Source organism: Ixodes scapularis, unplaced genomic scaffold, assembly GCF_016920785.2.
Source record: "Ixodes scapularis isolate PalLabHiFi unplaced genomic scaffold, ASM1692078v2 PGA_scaffold2__306_contigs__length_199485367, whole genome shotgun sequence".
In the NCBI taxonomy this organism is placed as follows: domain Eukaryota; kingdom Metazoa; phylum Arthropoda; class Arachnida; order Ixodida; family Ixodidae; genus Ixodes; species Ixodes scapularis.
Window position 1 is genome coordinate 133,497,387 of NW_024609857.1, and position 22,084 is coordinate 133,519,470.

At 49.1% G+C, this 22,084-nt stretch overlaps 1 protein-coding gene across 1 annotated transcript in view; it reads left to right on the plus strand.

The window, feature by feature from the left end:
• The window catches only part of LOC120836322 (SEC14-like protein 2), a 75,472-nt gene that overhangs the window by 38,538 nt on the left and 14,850 nt on the right, over window positions 1-22,084 (plus strand). Inside the window, exons 7-10 of the mRNA XM_040218037.2 lie at window positions 1,087-1,165; window positions 1,224-1,304; window positions 1,742-1,828; window positions 13,102-13,208. Of these exons, the coding sequence (XP_040073971.1) occupies window positions 1,087-1,165; window positions 1,224-1,304; window positions 1,742-1,828; window positions 13,102-13,208 (354 nt within the window). The remainder of the gene's footprint in view (window positions 1-1,086; window positions 1,166-1,223; window positions 1,305-1,741; window positions 1,829-13,101; window positions 13,209-22,084) is intronic.

Consider the following 22,084-nt stretch of genomic DNA (forward strand, 5'->3'; position numbering starts at 1 on the left):
TTTTCTGCCACTTGTCGGGAATAGCATGTTTGAACACTCGTTATTTTGTCACTTTTAAAAATGTTCCACTAGGACTCTTTTGTGACCCTAGCAATAGGTTTATTACGCTTAATGGTTTGAAAGAAATGAATATCTCTAAAGTGACTTTTAGAAAGAAATGGCAAACTTTTTTGGAAAAGTTCGGCAATTTTTGAGGTGTGACCTATTTAAGATATTATAATGACCTTGACATTACCAGAAAAAAAAACTTATTTCCTTTTATTGAGTAAAAAATCAATGTAATATGTCTAAAAAAAGCAGATTTTGCATAAATTTGAATATGCAAATGTTTCGAAAATGTAACTAAATCAAACCCAATTTTCTAAAAAAAAGATTTGATTGGTTTTGTGTTTTATTTCAAGCCTGTGTTACTGTAGTTGATCAGCAAATACAAACAAAAAATGCATTATTTTGTTTGCATAACCGCCATTAAAGCTTCAATCTGGTCATTATATTTTTTTGTTTTGACTGCGTCCTCGCAAAGGCGCTATTCTGGCCAACATTATGGCGTGGTGTAAGTAGTTACCTAATATTAATACTCGAATCATTTCGTAACCTTAAGAATAAATGAAACTGGTCAAATGCTAAGTGAAAACTATTTTACTCCACAACAAAGCATGCCGTTTTACAACGCGCATCTACCAATGTTTAAGTTTTAATAGGCGCTTTTCAAAACTCCATCAAGCGACATTGGCGGTTGTACATGGAGCCTGCGGTTGGACTCGAATCCTCGCCGAACGCCAACGCAGCCTTTGTGTCCCACACATGCTCAAAATACGTCTCCTCCGTGAGCGTTTGGCATTGGCACTGCTACGATGACATTTTGTTCGCGGCTATATTTTTGCCCCGAGAGCGCGCGCTGTCGGCACTGGCTACTACAAAGAATGGCATCCCCTTTCCTATGCATAGTGCACATCCATAGAATCACAGTCTTTACGGGCATGCCTGCTTTCTGATAAGCGTGTGCTCACCGGGTACATTTTGTCAATAGGCCTCGTCCTCCAAAGATGCAAATCAGTCCAAGTTTTACTCTAAATTTGTTTACAGATGGGGACAATCGAAGATTCGATGACCATAGTGTTCGACTTCGATAACTTTTCTCTCCGACAAGTCTACAGCCTACAAGGTATATCTGCTAATGGTTGCGTGGTTCTAGTGAGAAAATAATCTACTCTTGTTCGCAGTGATCAACTGCGTTCGGAGTATGATGACCATTTACGAGAGCCACTACCCTGAGACTCTTCACCGGGCACTGCTCATTAACGGTGAGTTTGAAGTTTGGTCAGGAACTATTTTTTGTTTCCCCGTAACTTGACAAATAGCGTACGCTGCTGCGCCCTCCAGTCAATCAGAGCGATGAAGTCGAAACACGTGGCAGCCCAAGGGACAGGGGCAAGAGCGCAACACAGGCGTTTGGAGTGGAGGAGAAGGAGGTCCTCCCCTTTTAACTGGACAATCTTTGTATGCCCCAGACGTCGCTTTTCTTCCCCTAAATACGGATCCCCCATACAAAACTCGTACAAAAGTAGCTGCCCGTCGCTTTGCCAAGACTGCATGACACTATAATGAGATAGAATACATGGTCACGTGTCTCTCTTCGACGCATCGAGAGGCTTACTGGGAACACAGCTTTCGCAGTTCACGAAGTTACGCTGAGAAGGAGTAGACGGGCGAGTCTGACCAGCATATGTTCGATTCGTAGCACCCGGCTTCTTCCCGATATTCTGGAAGCTCATACGGCCCTTCCTGACGCAGAGAACGGTGAACAAGGTGCTCATCCATGGCAGGGGTAAGTGCGCACTTTATGCACGGCTTGCACCGTTGTCACATCAGCAGCAATTGCGGTCGTATTGCTGCTGAGCGCGTAGCCTTTGGAGAAAGGAACTCGCTGTAGCAAATTCGTTTCGTTTTCGTTGAGAACGAGCAAAGATGACCACCTACATGATTCGACGACTTGCACGAGCCATGCGATGGACTTCAGGGGCTGGTGCAACATATAACGTTCTGTACTTCATTTCAGCACATATCTGAGCCCAGTGGAATACACAAAAACAAACTAGAACACACATCCTAAAAGAGCAAGGTACGGGGATATTCCCTGTACATTATTGTCTCAGTGGTGATAGAAAACATCCACAAACATGCGAACACTATGGTGTTTCGTTTTCAACTTTTTTAATTGGTTCCATAGGCTCGTGGCGGCGGCTGCGCCCGAACTTGATGTGAAATTAGAATAGCTTGCTATGAAAATCAGTCCATTGGTGCAAAGTTGCCGCTTCGGGAAGCAGAAAAAGCACGCTGTAAATGTAGAAAGATCCGGAATAAGAAATTTCTGAATTCTTTTAATAAGGCGTCTGAAGGGGGACTTCGGTTCATTTGCCGCCTCAATTCAATCCAGTGACCCAGGATCGAAGTAGATGGCGCAGTCATTGAATCTGATCGAAGCTCACGCTAAGAACAAAACGTCGTTTGCCATGTTGCCGCATGTGCTGGGATCATGTGGTACCAATAGCGGTCAGTATTACTCAGTTACATTCTGTTGCTGGCAGTTTTCCAACCCATTGTGCTTTATCTTATTTCCTCTAACAGTCACCAATTACGAGAAAGAACTGAGGCCTCCATGAGAACCGTACCACGAGGAGAATAAATACGAAAATTGAGCAGCTCGACTGAGGGACGCCCTGTTACATGATGCTATCCTCAAAAATGTATGATGCTTTCACAAAGTCCTGCGGTGTCTTGGCTAGTAAGATTGATGTGCCGGCGCCCCCTGACTAAAACTACCTTCAATATAAATCCCGCACCCTACTGACCTGTAGTTTATATTTTGTTGTGTGTATATAGTACATCCTGTAGTTACCAGCCCCAATGTGTGTCTGGCGTCTAAGCTAAATATGAGGAATTTAGCCAGGGCAATACGACCACTAGCCAATGGTCTTGGATGTGCACCACATAGTGGTGATACACGCCCGCACGTCGGCACGACGATCATATGCATCGAAACGGGCAGGGGTGGGGCTACTGACCAGCTGTCCAAGTAGTGATCTGATGATATTTATTTTACAGGTTTGAAGACGAACTTCATAATTTAGTGTAGAGAAGAAAAAAATGCACCCGTAAGGTTAGGTGGCCGGGCCCTCACTCCGGCGTAGAGCAGTGACCCTGAATAGTATTCCCACTTTCATATGTCCTTCATCAGCAGAGGTACCCTGTAATTCTTACGAACAGGTGCGCCCGTCCAGAGCCATCCGTAATTTGTCCTCGTCTTTCACTTTGCTATTGAATGAGCAAAAACAAATCTGGCTTCATGAACTTTTAAATAGTCAGAGGCCAATCTGTCTCCGAAATTCCGCGCTACGAATCGATGCTGCAGAGAGGTAACCAATTCAGTACGGTCTGTGACTGCTAACTTGAAGTCTGTAACGTGCTCTACGCTGCTGTGATTACACAACCGGAGGCCTGCCCGATACCTGTTTTTGTCGAACCCAACAGGTCCGTGGTTCACTTAGATACTTGGCGAGTCAGAGCCTCTTATATAAGCTTCGCTATGCCTGTCAAATGGGAGCACACGTGAAGAGGCCCGGCAAAAAGTGCTCGTGGTGTCTGTGTGACATGACACTAGTGAGGTGACTATGCTGTGAATACCATGCTCCGTTTTGCAGGAAGTGGAGTCAAGGTGGTCAGAGTATTGTATTGAAGGGCGTCAGGCACCAGCAGGAAAATGAAAATACATTATCTCCAGTGTATGCCTAAATTTTACTAAGGACCTGTATATACGCTAATAAGAACAGGAACCAGCGTGGTAGTACATGAGGAAAAAATAATTGGCAGACTTTCAAGTGAATTACATTACCAACTTGTCTCTCTTCCTGGTTTAAAGTAGTTACATTGTAGGACTTTGATTGGAATAAATTGGAGGAACGTTTATTGTTTCCTTGAGCAAGCGGTCGCGCCTCGTCGTGGCTGCAGGAGGGTATTCTAGTAGTGCATGTCAAGTCAGATGAGCTTGAGATATTAGAGGACGGACTTAGATCCCTTACGCTCTGATCTTACTTTAACTTCTTGGTTCCGTCTTATTGGTGGAACGGGCCGCTGGATTATAATGAATATGCGTGTTGCTTTTAAAAAAATTTAATTCGACTGATTAAAAGCGCCCCGTAGTATTAATAGCCCGGAAGGTTACGACCCTTACAGATGTTCGCCCGATCACCATCACCATTATCATGTAACGAACAATTACAGTGTTGCGACTATAGTGATAAGCAATACGTCAGAAATAATATAGACGGGTTACAAACATACCTTGACAAACCTCACTCATCAGGGCCCTCATTAACCCTCACTCACTCTCATCCCCACAGGCGAAGTGAGGGTGAGTGAGTTTGTGAACACCGAAAATTTGTGAGTGTGAGGGTGATGAGGACCTTGAGGATTGTGAGGTTGTGAGGAGTATGAGTGCATGAGGGCCGTGAGGGCGATGAGCGCGTAAGCGGCGTGAGGGCCGTCAGCCTAAAAGAGGGTGAGCGAAAGACTAAAGATGAGTGGGACTGTGAGGGTGGCTTAGGGCCTGAGGGTGACTGCAGCTGTGAGTGTGAGGGTAAATGGGGGGCTGAGGTGAGTGTGGCCGTGAGGGTGAGTGTGAGTGAGGGCGCTCTAAAATGCAAGCCTCTGGTGTCAAATAGAACACGACATAAGAAACTAAAATGGCTTTCAGGCCCAAAGCCACCGCGAAAAATAAAGCCACTCTCCAGGACAGACCAGCAGTTAAAGGTTGAGTATCGGTGCTTTTGTCAAATTGCCCCGTTACTCACATGCTCGTTTTTGTGGAGTTTTCCATATGTCTTCGAGATGTATTCCCCCGATAACTGCAGAAGCGCTGAGCCACCGCTGTATCAGTCAGGATCAGATAAGCGAGAACTGAACGTTCGTGTGAGCTTGCAGGGTTTAATCGCGTGCAAACCATTTTGTGCCATGGCAGCCACGGGATGGCGCTTCCAAAAAACCTGCGTTCTCTCTCTTCCTAACTGAACCATTTCTAGATGGTTCAGAGAGAAGCTCATTTTCGACTGTATTAGTCTCTCTTCGAATTCAGCTACGCACAGCATGTGCGTAGCTGAATTCGAAGTGTTGAATGTGAGCATCCCTGTCGGAGGCCTTCTGTCGCTGCTATCTCATCTGACTCCACCGCTGCAAGGTCAGCCCTCATCATGTTGCCCGTATAAAGAGATTGGGTGACAGAACACCCTAGTGTGGCAGCCCAAATTGCTCCAAACAATGTTCACGCGTTGGATGTGGTACGCTGTCCTACGCTTTGGCGACGGCCAGAGAGCAACACAGAAGCCGTCAGTTTTCTTTTCCGGCAACCTCAATACACTGTGTGATGGTGAATAGGTTATCCTCAAGTCGGCGTCTTTGCCTAAGGCCCGCCTGCAGTTCAGTAAGGTGGCCGCTGACCTTCGCCCACGCTACCATCCGCTCCTTGAGGATATACGCAAATGGTCTGTATACCGTGTTTGTGAGAGTCAGATGCTGATAGCTGCGTAGGTATTGCCTGTCGCTCCCTTCGGGTTCAAAACCACCCGGCCGAGTCTCCAGTCTTCTAGTATGTGTTCGTTTCGCAAAGGACGTCGTTCAGGAGGGATGCTAGTTGCTCTCTGGCATTCTTTCTAACAGCCGTGAAGACTGGCCGGGATACCATCCCGTCCCTCGGAAGTGTTTTTCATTAGATTAACCAGCGCGCGCACCACGCTCACTTTGCCGATTTCTCACCAGTTGGGATCAAGTAGAGAATCAGCAACCCCTTGTGCGTCGGCGTTGATCATGTGCGCCGGAGAGATCGTCTTTAAGTATGCCGTTTGTTGTGAGTCCAGGTCGTTCACTTCCAGCCCCGTGCACTCATCCAGGACGTATGGAGTCTGCCCACGGCCCTCCCTTGTGCCCATGTCGTTTCCAAACATTCCTCGCCGCATCTTTTCCGTCGAAGCAAATATCTTCGATTCTTCTAAAGACCGCCGTTTGCTTTTTGTAATGTGCCGAGAGCCCTGGCGTATCGTTCCCGTGCTTGATACAGTTCCCACTTCATTTTGGTTGCCTGCTAATGGTCTGCGTGGAAAGACTGGTGATGCGCATTAGCAGTTTGTCTGGCTTGGACAACTGCTTTGACTTCCACGTCCCACCTGCGCTTTTATCGTCTCCTGCCGCTAGGTCAAACATTTGAATGTCGCTTAATCAGGTGCTTAAGCGCAGTCACGTGAGGTCTGTAACGTACCTCGTCCTCGGTGAGATAATATCGCGTGGAACCCGCTAGCCTCGTTCTCGTCCACCTTCAAGCCCAAAAACACCGTTTCACGCGTTCTAAATTTAAAAAAAAGGGAGACAGAGGCGTCGGAACGCCAGATACTTTGTCGTCACCAGGCAGAGATAAGAGACGCGTACTCTAGCGGTGGTGGCATAAATCTGGCACTTTCGATTGTCTTGCGGCGTTGAATCTAGCCGATTTCGGACGTCCAGAGGTGTTTTTTTGTCCTTGAGCACTGCACAGAAAGGTGAAAGGTAAGCGAAGGTGTCATAAGTAGTGCGAGCAAGGCCCAGTCAGGTGAGCCTGTACTACCCAAAATGAGGGTGCCAAACTTTGTTCAGAGTGCAGGAGGCCTACGGGAGACTTTGGCTGAGCAGATCTATGAGATTTGAATCAGATTCAATCCCAGGCGCTCGCAGACCTTTCTCGAAGCCGTGGAGTATTGTGATATGGTTACTGATGTATCTGCACTTTTCTTTATTTTCATATATTATAATCACATCGCCTTCTTCTACACTGTTTTTTATGCTTTTTCTGTATTGTCACCTATGAATAAACAGAAATAAACGTCGCGAGGCGACCCATCGCGACGATCGCCGGTACACGAATTATGGATTTAGTGTCGATTGTTTTCAAAGCTATGACATACATATTCCTGTCCGAGGTAAGACGTGCAACCTTTCGGCCGACATAGCCATTTCCATCGCATGTGCAGCAGCAGGCAACGTTACGCAGCAGGCAGAGGCCCCTTCGCCGCCAGTCACGTGCGCATCCAGGAAAGCTTTTTTCTCTTTTTCCTCCGACAAAGAGCATAACATGGAGGAAGTCTGTCATTTATCTGTGCCTTGCCACATGGGAATATACAGGGAGTTTCTAAGGAAAGATAACCGCGGTTTTGGCCTTGATAAATAAAATATGGATCACATAAAGCTCCAACTCTGTGAGATTGTGACACTGGCAGTTGGGATAAAACGCGAACGTTTGAGAACATGACGCTACCTTGATCAAAAGATAACTGAGAAAAAACGAAATTGTTTTTATGATCCGATGTCTATCTAAGTTTAACACCGTTAAAATTATATATTACACTGTGGAAGCATGTAGCAGTTATTTCAATAATAATTTTAAAAAAAATCTCAGCAAGAAAGAGGATGCTGTATTCTTTCTTGCTGACAAGTTTTTTTTTCTTAAAACAGATATCATAGTACCCCACCGTGTCATTTCTTTTTTGGACGATTATAGGTTCACATAAGCTTCGGCTCACAGATACATTTTCTTTTTCTCAGTTAACTTTTAATCCAGGTGACGTCATGTTTTCAAACTTCCGTGTTCTATCCCAACCGGTAGCGTCACATTCTCACGAAGTGTGAGCTTCCTGCGATGCTTGGTTTGTTTACCCGAGCCGAAAATCACGGCTTTCGTTTCTGCCCAGAAACTCCTTCTACATCAGCGTTAATATCCACGGTAAACCTCTTCAGTTCCATTTGAATACAGGATCCTCGGCGTCTGTAGTCGAAAAAGAAGTTTTTCAAGGATATTTCGGCAATGATGCTAAGACCATCCCCTCGCCGGTGACCCTGCTTAGCTATTCCCGTCAACGTATTGAAATTTGGAGCCTTCTACGCATCGGTGCAATTTAAGAACTGATCGGTCAAGATTTTGTTCCATGTTGCAAATACCGGAATATCGTTGTTGGGAATGAATGCCGTTAAAACTCTGAATCTACAGGCACAAGGGCGAACAATGAGCTGTTGTTACACTAGGTTGGCCAAGAGAAAATGCGCATCGTTTCCTGAAATGACCGTGCATCTCGACTTGTCAGTTTCGAGTCAAAACTCCACAAGTGCTTTTTGTCATCACGTGCCGCCGACAAAATTGTCTTTGACGGGGCGTGAACATGTCACAGAACAAGTCGGATACCATTGAGGCTGCATGGAGATCTCCCACGGCACCTTAGGAGACTTCAACCGTATGCTAGAACCTTGATACAAATGACTGCATCACGTTTTCATATAAAGAGGCCAGCTCTAACCAGCCTCCCTACGTTCCCAAGTCATTTTATACCCCTGTTACACGGGCACACTTAACCGCGGTTAACTCAGCTTTAACTGCGGTTACGTGGCATCACAGATGCCGCACTATACTCTCGGACAGCTATTTCAAAAGAAGTGAAGAGAGCGCGTGCACTGCTTTGATGGGTGCTCAAGATGCTCAAGCGCACGTTCGCCCATAGCTCTGACTGCATCGCCGCAGAATGTTGTCGGCAAGTATTGTGCGCTAATTCTGGTTTAGCGTAACTGCAGTTAAGTGTGCCCGTGTAACAGGGGTATTAGTCAGCTCTTGACCTTAAGCTGGGTCACGTCAAAGGCATCCCCCAATTGAAATTACAAGAAGCTAAACTAACGGCATGGTCTTGACTGACATCGTTCGTCAAATCAGAGTGGCCGCCGAGACGCACTTTATTCTCTGACGTCCTACTTTTCTACGGCGTGAGGGATGACCTTGCCGGGGATTACGGCATTCTCCTGTGCAGTGAGTGGTTTGTGATACCCCATGTACTGCAAGCTCCTCTCGTCTTCAAGACGCATGAGGCACATTTTGGAATAGTTAGGACTTTTACAAGACTCGGGGAGCTGTACTTGTGCCCGAAAATGAGCAACAGTGCGAAACAAGTTATTCATTCCTCTGGCATCTGTCAAGCGACCGAAAAAAAGTGTCAAGGTTTTCTCAATGCCACTCCAACCAGCGCCCTTCCCAGATCGGCCATGGTCGAAGGTTGGAATTAACATCGTGGGTCCGTTCAACCGCGGAGACCCCTACGCCTAACTCTAGTGGGCTCCATATCAAAATGGCTTGAGGTGCTATTATGCGCAGACGTCATCACCACAAGGGTCAGAGTTTTACATCACTTGTTGTTTCTAGAGAAGGTTTCCCAAAGAGCATAGTCTCGGACAGCGGCCCACAATTCATTTTAAGGGAATTTATACACTTCGTGGAGTCTCGTGGAATCAAAAATAATCTAATTTTCGCGAGCCAGCGGGAAAGTTGAAATATTCAACAGAATGATCATGATGCACGATACGCATTGGGAGAAAAGCAGAAATTGAAGTCAGCTGCTTCTGACTGCATGGGTATCTACAGATGCTCACCCCATGAATTAACCGGGCTCTCTTTTGCTTTGCTTTTTCATTGACGCAAACTCCGGACAAGACTAAATATTTTGGGTTTGTCATCTTCCCAGTATCTGCATAATCCATTCGAAGAGTGAAAAATCTTTGATGACCAGTGAAACAACACGACAGGACCAAAGTCCATTTCGAGAAGAGGCGAGAGGCATGAACATGAAAGTTGAAAGTCGGACAGTTTGTTTGTGTGAACAAGCTGGGCTCTGTTCGGAAAGATTGGGCTACATTCAGCAGTGCCCTTTGAAAAGCGTAACGTGTGGGACTGTCGTGAGGTTCGTGATGTTGGAAAGAAATGAAAGAAGACACGAGGATGCGTTATGGGATAATTCACTTTGCACTGTAGAAATGTGGAAAGAGAATATTTACACAACTATTTACACCACTTCAACAAATGTTAAGGTTCGAGTGTCCCCTCAAAAGTCCCTCGCTCACGGCTTTTCAGTCCTTACGGCGTAGCACCCGTGGCAGCCGATGATCAGGGGTCTACCGACGTAAGGGCCGAGGGACGTAGTGACGAGGAAGTTGATCGATGGCCGAAGGCCTGAATCAGGCCCCGTACTTCAGTTTCAGCCTATGACCAGGTGTCTATTAAGGTCAGGGCCGAGGGACGTAGCAACGAGGCAGTTGGGCGTTGGCCGAAGGCTTGAATCAGGCCCAGCACGTCTGTGGCTCCGAGCGGCAGCGGGTGTGCAACTGCGCCACGCATGCAGTCTTGTCTACTTCCGGAAGTTTGGCGCCGGACTGCGTGAAAAGAGGGTAGTGGGTCGAGCCTCTTGACGTCTGGTCACGCCGACGGAGGTCCGGCCTGGTTGCGTCTGCTCCGTCCTTTGTCAACCGCCCGAATTCCCACTCGCGCTCTTCGCATGCCCCACCGCGTCTTCTTCTTCCTCGTCCTCCTCGGCTTGTTGCAGGATCGCTCATCACAGGGACGCTGCAGATTTCGACTCGAAGATGAAAGGTTGTGGAACGCTTCCGAGTTTACGGCAGTTCCGGAACAACCTTCGTTCGAAAATGCCTTCACAAGTCATGCGTTGTATGTCGACGTAAAGAAAATAAAACACTACTCGAAATCAGCCGATCATTCCAGCTGGCAACCAACACCTTCACCATTATGCTGGCATGGCCAACACAGGGTTACCGAATTCAGCTACGTTACCTCTATTAACGAACACCCGGCAGAGACACATCCGTGGCGCACATCTCCATCTGGGGATGGACCTTCAACATTTCCACCATTTTCAACGGGATTTGCGTCCATGTCCTAGCAAGACGCTCATGGTGACTGACCAGAGCGAACACGGCGAAAACATAGACCTCCAGGGGGCTATGTTGCACGTTTTGGACTCCCAGGCGACTAGGGAGAAGGAAGTCACGTAGGTGTGAATGAACGTATCTTAGCAGCACCACGCAAGGCGTCATCAGCGACTCCACCAATCAACATCCAAAGAGCGTTGTTCACGTCACTTCCTTCTCCCTAGTCTCCTAGGAGTCTAAACGTTCAACATAGCCCCCTGTTCTATTCGGTGACTATGCTACAAGATAAGCCACTTTGTTGAATGACATAACGTGGACAATTTTATTCCTGTCACTTTTTGTTGTTGCTTTTTTTGTTGAACTCCTTGCTTTGTCCTTTCTTTCTTCCCTATTTTTTTTCTTTCATGTGGTATAATGCATCGGATATCTAAAAAATGGGGGTTGGTAGCAATGGGTAAGATGGGGGGGATGGGAGGGGGTGGCGGGGAATATTGTGTCTTCACCGTAATATTTTCATATATTGTCACGAATGCCAATTGATAAGGCAACGAAAACTGAAACAAACTACACGTTCAATAGGGCGAACTGGTGCCCGGAACAAAATAGAAATAGGCTAGCGTCGCACGCGTTGATGGCAGCGAAACAGCAGGATTTTACGCTGGGGCGAGTCTGACACCGACTCGCCACACGAAGCCCCTTATGTTTACGCGTGGGCTTCTGGAAGAATCGGCGTAGAAAGTTCGGCGAGTAGAACATTCTAACCTTGAACAAGCTACAGGGTTCCAGAATTTACCAGAACTCAACACCTACAAAAAAAAAACAAAAAAAAAAACAAGGCGTCTTTTCCCAGGCATCGAACCTCGACCCCTTCGCGAGGACGAAAACCATTCGGCCACGGGCGCGCTTGTTCGGCGACGAGCGCGGAAATATACGAATCACGTTTTCGTCTTCTAAACTCTGTTTCCTTTATGCTTGCTTTGTTATCTTCGCATTTGAACGTACCGGCGTGCGGTCGTGCATCACTACTGCGTGGTGCACGTTAAAGACCCCAGGCTAGCGGTTGTACCGCACTGGCTAAATTGCTCATGTAAAGCTGAGACACAAGTCGGCCACTGGGGCAGACTTCCGGCTTTATAAACATGCACACACCAATTTGCTTTATTTTTTTCACCTTTAAATAAAAAGTCGTTGCCGGTGTGCGTTGTGTTTACAATAGCGAACACAACACTCACCGGCAGCGTTTTAAGCTTACAAACGCGACTAACGTCATTTTTGTTTTTCGACACATTCGCACGCCACATTCGCCATTTACCACTTTCCACGGTTTCGGGATCTAAAACTAGGCACGTAACTTCCAAAAAAAGGTATGTAAGATAGGGGTTGTTTGGGGGGTGTATTTTTTCCAAAAATTCGGGGGTGTTTACAGGGGTTTACGTTTGCCCACAATTTTGCTCTTTTTGGTATTTCTCTTGGCTCTTAGACAAAAATCCCAAGTTTACCGAAGTTTATATTGAGCAAAGCAAGACACTGATGCGGGCTTTTCCGACCACCAGGAAAGATTTCCGGCCCCAAATACTTGGAAAACGTTCCGCTATCAATAAAAAAAAAAAGAAACTAGTATCTCCAAATTAAGAATAATAGAACGTGCACTGTACGAAACTGTTAACGCTAACAATACATCACTGATGTCGTAGTTTTTTTACTCTTAGTATTAAAAGGCTGCCGTGAAGACTTCTAATGTAACCAAAACGAAAAAAGTATGAGGTTCGCCACTGCCGTATGAAGTAACATTTGAAGATAAATGCCGACGTTTTGTTCGCGCTAACAGTCGCGCATAATCACATGTGACGGTGGTCAACGGGAACTCCGGTGACTTCTATGAGCCGACATACGGCAACGATGGTACGGGTCTATATAGTACTTGAGTTAAAAAGATATCCTCAGCTATCCTAACGGCTCGTGCACAAACCACATTCGATTTCTTTCTGTTTGGGCCTCATAGAGCATTCCCAGACTTTGCTTATGTAGTCAGAACTCATTGCGCGACCACGAAGTCGCATGCAAAGTGCTCGTGCTGCAGGCTACTGTCCTTACAGTAGACTGCAGCGACACTGCAGGCTACTGTAAGGAGAAGCATTGCTATCGCAAGCTCCCGTTTCCCCTTAGAAGCATGCTTTCAAGTGCTCCAGTGGCCGCACCGTGCGACCACGCCCACGGCCTAACTTAGCGCCGTAAAAACTGCTGGGGACTAGACATGTAGCGTGTCCATTCGCGGCACAGTTAAAGAAAAACCTGAGTGTTCTGCTTTTTTTGTCTCTCTTGCAGACGACTGGCAACCGGTGATTTTGGAATACATTGACCCCAGCCAGCTGCCCGTGCACTGGGGAGGACAACTCCGTGGTGCGGACGGTGACCCAAAATGTTCCGACATTGTACGTCCTGCTGCTTGCTATCGCAATATGCACCCAAGCAAACACCTTTAAAAAAAGCAGTCACGCCAAGCTTTATTGCCAAAGTCTTCAATACACCTTTTTCAAAAGTCTGTGCCATCCAGTAGCGGCTACTCCAATCATTCGAGTCCGCCATTGTTTGGTCCCATGTGTACTCTGAGCATGCATTGGGCACGAGGACTATGTCGGCGTTCAGTCTGAACTCCATTCAGCTCGGATTGAGAACGAGCTGCGTCAGCTTTCAGACAGAACTCGAGTCCAATGACACAAGTTTCATGCTTGATGGGGTTTTGAAAAGGGTCTATAAATGCTAGAGATAAAAGAGAAAATAGTTAGTAATTTGCCATGGTTGTTGCCCTTTGCGTGCCTCTGCACCAACTTTCCAGACAAATTTTTGTTTTGCCGGCAAATTTTTATTGTTAATATAAGGGATTTCTTGGGCCCAGCCACCGATAACCTCAAAGTGTAGCGTAACTCTAAATATTTTTTTACAGCTAGTTACTGCAAACAAATCGTTAGGTCGTGACTGACCGTCAAGCTTGAAACTCCGAGCTTGTTGAACAGATGTCATAAAACGCGTTGTAGATGAGAAAATACGGGCGCCGGTTAGGCAGGCGACTTCGCGTTCTTAATGAGATGATACTCCTACGAGGGATAAACTATTTAACGAGGGCCGGAATTCAGAGCAAAAGTTAACGAGGGGAGTAAATGTTCTAAGCTAGGTGGCGTAAGCTACCGCCCGGCACAAAAGGTATATTGCCGCGCCCAGGGCTGAGAAAGCAACGCTCGGTCACGGACCTCCAGAAAGTTCTCGTTTATTCATGTACCGCTCGTAACTTCTATCATTTATTCCTGCTTTTGTTTTCTAAAAGTGCGTGTTCATTCTCGCCCGATCACGCGACGCTCGAGCCGCTTTCGCCGAATCTTCGAGATAGCGACGCACTCTAGATAAGAGGCCGCCCGCGATCTTGTCGAGTCAGTTTTCGCCCCAGCGTTCGACTCTGCTGACACGCCGACTTCGACGCCCGCGACGCTCTGCTTTCTTCTGTTTCCTTCTTTATTTTTGGCACAAGTTCGCCACAATAAACGTTTATTTATTTCTGTTCATTTCTTGTTTATTCGTCACCACCCGTGACATCTCTGGTGGAGGTGCGGGGTAATCACATGTCCGTACGGCGCAGCCCTCCAAGTTCCCGCAGTACAAGTCCAAACCCCAGCTCCGGAGGACCCGACGAAGACCAGATCGAGACCCGGTCAAGTCGCCGCATCCGAGGTCTACCCCCGGAACACGGACTTCTGCCACCCACGACCAACCCGAAGACGACGATGGCCAACCAGGCGCAGACCCCGGCCGCTTCTGCCGTTGTGTACCTGCCGGTCGCACCCAGGACTCCAACGCCTTTCCACGGAGACGTCCACGAGGACGTTGAAGACTGGCTGCAACACTACGAACGTGTAGCCCGCCACAACGGATGGACGACTGAACAATGCCTCCACAATCTCTACTTCGCGCTTGAAGGAACTGCGAGGCATTGGTTTGAAAACCACGAAGCGTCCTTCACTACGTGGGAGTCCTGCGCCGCGGAATTGAAGCGAACGTTCCTCAACCACCACCGTCGGCAGCGAGCGGAGGACCTTCTCCAAACAAGGGTGCAGGGCCCCAACGAAAGCGTGACCAGCTTCGTAGAGGATGTCATGCGCCTATGTGCCCGAGCCGATCCGGAGGCGGCCGATGAGAAGAAGCTTCGCGTCCTCATGCGTGGCGTGAAGGCTGAAATTTTTGGGGGCCTTATCCGCCATCCCCCGACAACCGTCGACGGTTTTGTGGCTGAAGCCACTAACATCGAGCGAGCGCTGTCGGCCCGAGCAAGCCATTACCATCGACTCGCCGGCGTGCCTGCTCCTCGAACCGCCGCATCTTGCCGACTAGTCCTGAACGCCACCGGTGTCGACGGCCTTCGGGAAATCGTCCGCGACATCGTCCGGGAGGAGCTCCGCAAGCTTCTGCCTGCTGCCAACCAGCCGGCTGAGCTGTCGATCGCCGAAGTGGTGCGCGAAGAAGTCCAGCGAGCAATTCAACCGGAGGCTCCTGCCTGCGTAGCACCACCCGAAGAGCCCGCCCTGACCTACGCCGCAGTGGCCCGACGGCCACCGCCGCCTCGCCGCACCTAAGTCACGCCGCCCCGACGTCAGTCTCCTGCGCCGCAGCACGACCGACGCCACGACGACCAGGTCCAGTACGCCTGCCCGGAGCCTCGCGCACCCCGCAAGACCGACGTGTGGCGAACGCCCGACCGACGCCCTCTGTGCTTCCATTGCGGGGAAGCGGACCACACCTACCGCCGATGCCCATACCGACGACTCGGGCTACGCGGGTTCCACCCGAGCGACCCGCGCCCCCGGTATGGTGAACGCCCTCGGGAGATCGACGAGTACCTGCGACGACCCCAGTCCCCCGAGCCTGCGTCCCGCCGAGAGTTCCGGTCGCCGTCACCGCGACGTCCAGCTTCGCCGATGCACCGACCGCGACGTGAAAGCCTGTCCCCCCTCGCTCCTCGCCGGGGAAACTAGGCGCGGCAACCCCTGGAGGTGGAGTTCCCGAAGACGACCGACGCCAAGATCCTCCACGAACGTCGGTGGGCCCCCACTCGAACGCTACCAGAGACCAAAACGACGCCGCTGCAGTGGTGTCCAATAACCTAAACGTCGTCATCGACGGCCACGACGCATCTGCACTCGTGGACACCGGAGCAGACTACTCAGTCTTGAGTGGGAGGCTCTCTCGCCGCCTTCGAAAAGTCATGACGCCGTGGGATGGACCACAAATAAGAACCGCCGGAGGACACCTGATTACACCAGTCGGGAGATGCACCGCTCGCGTCGAGATTCACGGCGAAACATGCCCTGTGAAGTTCGTCGTTTTGCAAGACTGTTCGAGGGACGTCATTCTCGGAATGGACTTCCTGTGTGAATACGGCGCCATCATCGACCTTGCGGAGAACAAGCTGACGCTTCGGAAGCCTGCCCCATTGGTGGAAAATACCAAACCGACGTCAGCTGCAGTGCGAGTCCTCGCCAGCCACGTAAACCTGCCGCCGCTGTCGAGTGTCTTTGTGCCCGTCGGGACCGAAGGAGCCACCTGCGGTGTAGCACTGCTGGAAGGAAGCGTCCAACTTCTCCTCAGACGAGGGATTGGCATTGCAAGAGGCGTAACTGAGCTCCAGGACGGGCGTACAGTAGCCCTTGTCACCAATTTCCGGCAAGAGTCGCAGCACCTTACAAAGGGTACAACTGTGGGCTACGTCGAGGAAATTGAAGACTCAGCCGCGATCGCCGTGATCTCAGAAGACGCCTCTCCGACGCAGAACAAGACAATCACGTCCTCAGAGCTCGACATCGACCCATCCCTCCCAGCCCCACAACGACGACAACTTCGTGACCTTCTCGCCGAGTTCAGTGAGTGCTTCTCCACGTAGTCGAAAGTGCGCCAAACGACGGTTGCGAAACATCGGATAATTACTGATGACGACGCACTCCCTGTGCATCGGCCGCCGTACAGGGTCTCTGTGAAAGAAAGGGAAGCCATCCAGCAGCAGGTACAAGAAATGCTTGACGACGACATTATCCAGCCCTCAAGGAGTCCGTGGGCTTCACCGGTAGTCCTGGTGAAAAAGAAAGACGGGACTCTTCGGTTCTGCGTGGACTATCGCCGACTGAACGCCGTAACAAAAAAGGACGTCTACCCACTGCCACGCATCGACGACACCCTGGACCGACTACGCCACGCCCGATACTTTTCGTCGATGGACTTGAAGAGCGGGTACTGGCAGATAGAGGTCGACGAACGAGATCGTGAGAAGACGGCCTTCGTCACGCCGGACGGACTGTATGAGTTTAAAGTAATGCCGTTCGGGCTGTGCACAGCGCCGGCAACCTTCCAGCGCGTTATGGACACCGTCCTTGCCGGCTTGAAATGGCAAAGCTGTCTCGTCTACCTCGACGATGTTGTGGTCTTCGCAAGCGAATTCGACGAGCACCTGAGACGACTGCGAGCCGTGCTACAGGCCTTCAAAGCTGCTGGGCTGACCCTCAAGCCTTCCAAGTGTCGGTTCGCCTATGGTGAGCTCAAATTCTTGGGCCACGTCGTGAGTGCTCAGGGTGTAAGCCCTGATCCCGCCAAGACGTCCGCTGTCGCCGAGTTCCCGAAGCCATCAGACAAGAAGACCGTTCGAAGATTCCTTGGGCTGTGCGCCTATTACAGACGTTTCGTTCGTGACTTTGCGCAAATTTCTGCACCGCTGACGCATCTGACGAAAGACGACGTGCAGTTCCAGTGGGGAGAGGAGCAAGAGCAAGCGTTCGACGAACTCAAGCGAAGGCTCCAGTCGCCCCCTATCCTCGGACGTTTTGACCAGTCGGCGGAGACTGAAATCCACACGGACGCCAGCAATACCGGTCTCGGTGCGGTACTCGTTCAGCGACAAGAAGGGGCAGAGAGAGTAATCGCTTACGCAAGCCGGGCGCTGTCTAAGGCAGAACAAAATTATTCAACGACCGACAAAGAATGTCTTGCTGTCGTCTGGGCGATAACCAAGTTCCGCCCGTACTTGTACGGGATCCCGTTTCGCGTGGTCACAGACCACCACGCCCTCTGCTGGCTCGCAAACCTCAAGGATCCGTCCGGACGCCTCGCCCGCTGGAGCCTTCGACTGCAGGAATTCGACGTAACCATTGTGCATAAGTCCGGCCGCAAGCATAATGACGCTGACTGTTTGTCTAGGGCTCCAGTCGAACCTCCAATATCCGGCGCGGACGACGATGACGACGCCCGTTTTCTAGGCGCACTTGACGCTACCGACATGAGGGCACTGCAACGCGACGACGCGGAACTTAGCTCCGTGATCGACAGCCTCGAAGGTCGAGGAGGCTCTGTCCCACGGGTCTTTTCTCGGGACCTACCGAGCTTTGTCCTGCGGCGAGGCGTGCTCTTCAGAAAGAATTTCGGAACCAGCGAAACCCCCTGGCTACTGGTTGTCCCCGCCAGCCTCCGAGAAGAAATTTTTCAAGCGTGCCACGACGACCCAACGGCCGGACATCTCGGCTACAGCAGGACCCTTGCCCGGATTCGTGACAAGTACTACTGGCCAAAGCTTCCGAAGACCGTCCATCTCTACACACGATCGTGCCATGAGTGCCAGCGACGCAAGAAACCACCGTCAAAGCCAGCAGGTCTCCTTCAGCCGATTACCCCGCCAACCAAGCCCTTCCAGCAAATTGGAATGGATTTGCTGGGTCCTTTTCCACCGTCGACGATGGGGAACCGCTGGATAATCGTCGCCACCGATTATCTCACTCGTTACGCCGAGACGAAAGCCCTTCCTTCGGGGACTGCTGTCGAAGTCGCCAAGTTCTTCATCGAGTCCATCGTCCTCCGCCATGGCGCCCCCGAAGTACTGATCACAGACCGAGGGTCATCGTTTATGGCACAGTTGACCCAAGAGATCCTGCGTCTAAGCCACACGGAACACCGTCGAACAACGGCATACCATCCGCAGACCAACGGGTTGACGGAGCGGCTCAACAAAACAATCGCCGACATGGTCTCTATGTACGTCGACGTGGAGCACAAGACCTGGGACGAAGTGCTGCCCTACGTCACGTTCGCCTACAACACAGCCGTGCAAGAGACCACAGGAGTGACGCCCTTCCAGCTGGTGTATGGCCGGGCGGTGACGACTATGCTAGACTCAATGTTGCCGCACGAGTCAGTCAATGACGGGAGCGATGACGCCCAGGTGGTTGCTCAACGGGCAGAAGAGGTCCGCCAGCTAGTCAGACTACGAATTCAAGACCAGCAACATGTCGACGCTCACCGGTATAATCTTCGTCGCCGCGACGTCCACTTCCAGCCCGGAGACAGAGTTTGGGTGTGGACGCCGATTCGTCGTCGCGGTCTCAGCGAAAAACTCCTGAAGCGCTACTTTGGGCCCTACAAGATCATCCGACGCCTCGGCGATCTGAACTACGAAGTTCTACCCGACGGAACGCGCCCATCTGCAAGACGTCAGCCGCGACCCGAGGTGGTGCATGTCGTCCGGCTGAAGCCGTATTACGAACGATAGGACTCTCCACTCTCGTCGACGAGTGAACTGTGGACTGTGAACTACGGCTAGCAATTCTGCTGTCCTTTTGTTTTTTTGTTTTCCGTTTTTGTGCTGCATCGGGACGATGCACTTTTAAAGGGGGGGATAATGCCGCGCCCAGGGCTGAGAAAGCAACGCTCGGTCACGGACCTCCAGAAAGTTCTCGTTTATTCATGTACCGCTCGTAACTTCTATCATTTATTCCTGCTTTTGTTTTCTAGAAAGTGCGTGTTCATTCTCGCCCGATCACGCGACGCTCGAGCCGCTTTCGCCGAATCTTCGAGATAGCGACGCACTCTAGATAAGAGGCCGCCCGCGATCTTGTCGAGTCAGTTTTCGCCCCAGCGTTCGACTCTGCTGACACGCCGACTTCGACGCCCGCGACGCTCTGCACTGTAAAAAAATTTGCCCTCTTTTACGGAGAAATTCTCTGGCACCTATGCTGCCGGAAAGGTCATCCGTAATCCTAATAACGGAAAAATCCTTTTAAACGCATACACAATCCGCAAATTAAAGGACGTTCCGCAAAACAGATTACGGAAAGTGCTCTACTATCCGTAATGCTATTCAAGAGCTGTCCGTAAAACAACGGACTGGAATATGCATTCCGTAAAACCTATTACGGAAATCGCTCTAGTATCTGTAAAAGTGTTTAAAGGTTGTCCGTAAAAGGGCACTCAAAGTAGGCTTTCCGTAAATTATATTACGGAAAGCACTTTTGAGTATCCGTAATCCTATGCGGAGCGTAAGTTTGTCTGCTTCTTGCACAGGGGTTGCAGTGATGTCAGAAGGCCGAGCTCTTATTGACCGATTGAACAAAAAAAAATAGTGGGTAGACCTCATGGTGTCTAGCATTGTGGTCTACCCACTATATCTTCCGCTCAAAGCCAATGAGAGCTCGTCACCTTTCTGACGTCACCGTAATGTCTACGCAAGAAACAGACGACTTGCTCTCCACATAGGGCGGTGTCAATTGAAAGGTGGGCTGTAAAACGAGCTGGATGAATCAATGCCTTCATTTAGCAAACTGAACTTATTATCAACGGTTTTCTTTTTGTGACACAGATTCCCATGAAAACTTTTAAGGTGCAACTCCAGTGTGTGAAAAATAGAACTATATTATTAAAATTTTTGACAATGGGCACCGATGTATACAACTGAGTCGTGTTGAGTGCTCTTGTCGAGAAGTGCCACCACCTGTTGTGGAAAGCAGGCAATACAGCTGAGAAATGCATCTGCAGCAAGTTTCCTCAATGTCAGTTGTGTTTTCTTCTGCGAGTTCTGGCATTCAGATCAACATGCAGAATTATAGAAGGCAGTGGGATTACAAAACATTATCTGCAGTCTGATCGGCCACTGCGATCATTGCAATTTCAAACAGCGATATAAAGCACCTTCTCAACAACACCAAACGTCACTCTGTCATCTGCGTCGGCACTCATGCTTGAAAATATAGAGAATGCTGTTTTCACATTCCACAGAGACGGAGCTGTGCCTTGACATGTCACAATGGTGTTCACTGCTAAAATAGACCTTTGGTAAGAATATGAGCTCAATGCTTGTAGGAGCAAATTTCTCCAGTTCGTTTTACAGCCAGTCCCTTAGTGATACTGCTCTATACATAGAGTAATGTTCATTATGACGCTGAGACCAACAGGTTTTCTATAAAAAAAAAAAGGTTACAGAATTTTGAATTGGAAAAGGATCTCTTTAAAAGAATATTGAGTATTCTTTCCTACGCTGCTTGCAACAATCATGCAATGTCACCTGAATAATTGATCAGAAAATAAGAAAAGTACCTTCGAACACTTTATTTCGGTCCTTGAGAAGCCAAAGTGGAGCCCCGTGGTGTTTTGCCTTTGTTTTCAGATGCTGCATGTAACGTGATGTGCTAAAGAAGAGAAAACAAAGAAAAAATAATTAAATATCTGTATCAAATCAACATGTGCAAATTGAGCTTTGTGCATAAGACACAGCCCCCCTCAGCCCATTTAATTATTAGTCATGCATCTTATACAAAAGTCAAATGGACATAGCCCCTAGTTGCTCATCCTGTGATCCGATATCTAAAACCTATGTTTGACTTGAGGGTCTTGTTCTCCTGTTCCTTAGTCAAAACCGATAGACTTCATTCAAGCTTAGATTCGTTCGAAACTGTGAAAAAATGCAATGCCGGAATTACAATAGTGATTTGCTTTATAATGTGAAACATTTCTTGAGAACTGATGAACCAACCGGAAAACTCAATCCAGTTTGAGTAATGCTTTATTTCTAAGGTTCATGAGATGTTGCAGAAGAGTCTATGTAAAACTGGCTAAGCTCATATCCTAGACTTTTCTAAGTTTGGGCAGCCACTTAAAATCTCCTATTAGAACGAAGGGCTACTTGCACTCTTTCGCGTCGTCAAATCAGGTGGTCAGCCTCGAGTGCTTAGAGAGCACGAGCATTAAAAACTTTATTTTCTCTTTAGATATCCCTGAAAGTTTTCACAGAACTGAGGGGGTGAGAGAGTGCATTTGTACTAAAACTGCTATCAAAAACTGGGGACTAAGCAGTAGCTTCCTCCCCAGTCCCCAATCCAGGGGTGGAACTCATGAAATGTACTTGGGAGTAGCCACGGGAGCAGCTGAAACAGCTGTTTTGGAGCAGGTTGGGAGCAGCTAAAACTATGCTCTGGAGCAGGCTAGGAGCAGCTCAGATCAGTTTTCATTGCAC